This window comes from Perkinsus marinus, assembly GCF_000006405.1.
Source record: "Perkinsus marinus ATCC 50983 genomic scaffold scf_1104296952258, whole genome shotgun sequence".
In the NCBI taxonomy this organism is placed as follows: domain Eukaryota; phylum Perkinsozoa; order Perkinsida; family Perkinsidae; genus Perkinsus; species Perkinsus marinus.
Window position 1 is genome coordinate 1 of NW_003208935.1, and position 1,044 is coordinate 1,044.

Consider the following 1,044-nt stretch of genomic DNA (forward strand, 5'->3'; position numbering starts at 1 on the left):
TCACCACCAGCATTAGCAGCGTTACGCCTCTTTACACGGCCAGGGCGTCCGCCACCAAATGGCGAGGTGAGAGCGAAGTCAACGTGCTTCTCGGAATCCAGACGCACCATGAACGAGGGAACATCGCAGATCTGCTTACCGACTCTGAAGTGAAAAAAATCACATTATAAATTTGATGTATTAATTCTCTATACAAGTTTATTAGATATCATTACTGTAATCTCACCTGATGTGTCTTTGCTTGATAAGGACACGGGCGTGATGAACGCTCTTGGCGAGGCCAAGCTTGAAGACTTTAGTCTGTAGACGCCTCTCGAGCATCTTGTTGACAGTCAAAGCCAACACGTAATCGAGTTTGCGCTCATCTTCACCGAGGAGGCCCAGACGCACCAAACGACGTAGCAAAGCTTCGCCTTGGAAAACGCGAGTCTCGTCGTTTTCATCCAGGGTCAACAAGTATCTGAGAAAAAACACGTAAAAATCACCAATTCAATTTATGGTGATTTCACCTGGCAGCGGCACGGATCTTAGAAAGAGTGTACTGGACACGCCAGAGCTCACGCTTGTTCTTCAAGCCGTACTCGCCGACGATCTGAAGCTCAGAGTCGATACGAGCCTTCTCGAAAGGGCGTCGAGGAGTGTTGGCAGTCTTCGAGTCTGACAAAAATAGGTAATAAGTCATACCGCTCCTCCACCAAATCCTACACGACCAACTCAGTTCACCCCCTACTTACAGTTCCGGTAGGATTTGATTCCCATGGCTGCTGCGGCGTGAGGACGGCCTTTCGCGAGGCTCCGAACAGGCTATCGATCACTCGATCGACGCAATTTACGTTTAGCGCCCGCCCTGATAATCGATTTGGTATTGAATTGCGAATCGCAATTTGCGATACTTCTATGCTCAGAGCGGGGGTAAATTGCAAGGAGGTTTGCTGCTCGCTCTCAGCAGTTCGGATTTCTGGCTGTCTTTGGTTACAGCTTTCATCCGTATAACAGTTCGGGTTTCTGGTTGCCTTGTCGGGTTTCGGATGGGGTTTCGGGTTT

At 49.1% G+C, this 1,044-nt stretch overlaps 1 protein-coding gene across 1 annotated transcript; it reads right to left on the bottom strand.

Moving 5' to 3' along the window:
• Window positions 1-7: 7 nt before the first annotated feature.
• Window positions 8-759, bottom strand: Pmar_PMAR019372 (40S ribosomal protein S9, putative; the record flags this gene model as incomplete). The annotated part of the gene is made up of 4 exons (XM_002777154.1): window positions 8-144; window positions 227-460; window positions 510-657; window positions 735-759. Coding segments are annotated over 4 exons (544 nt in total), but the record flags the coding sequence as incomplete, so codon positions are not given.
• Between the last annotated feature and the right edge of the window lie 285 nt (window positions 760-1,044).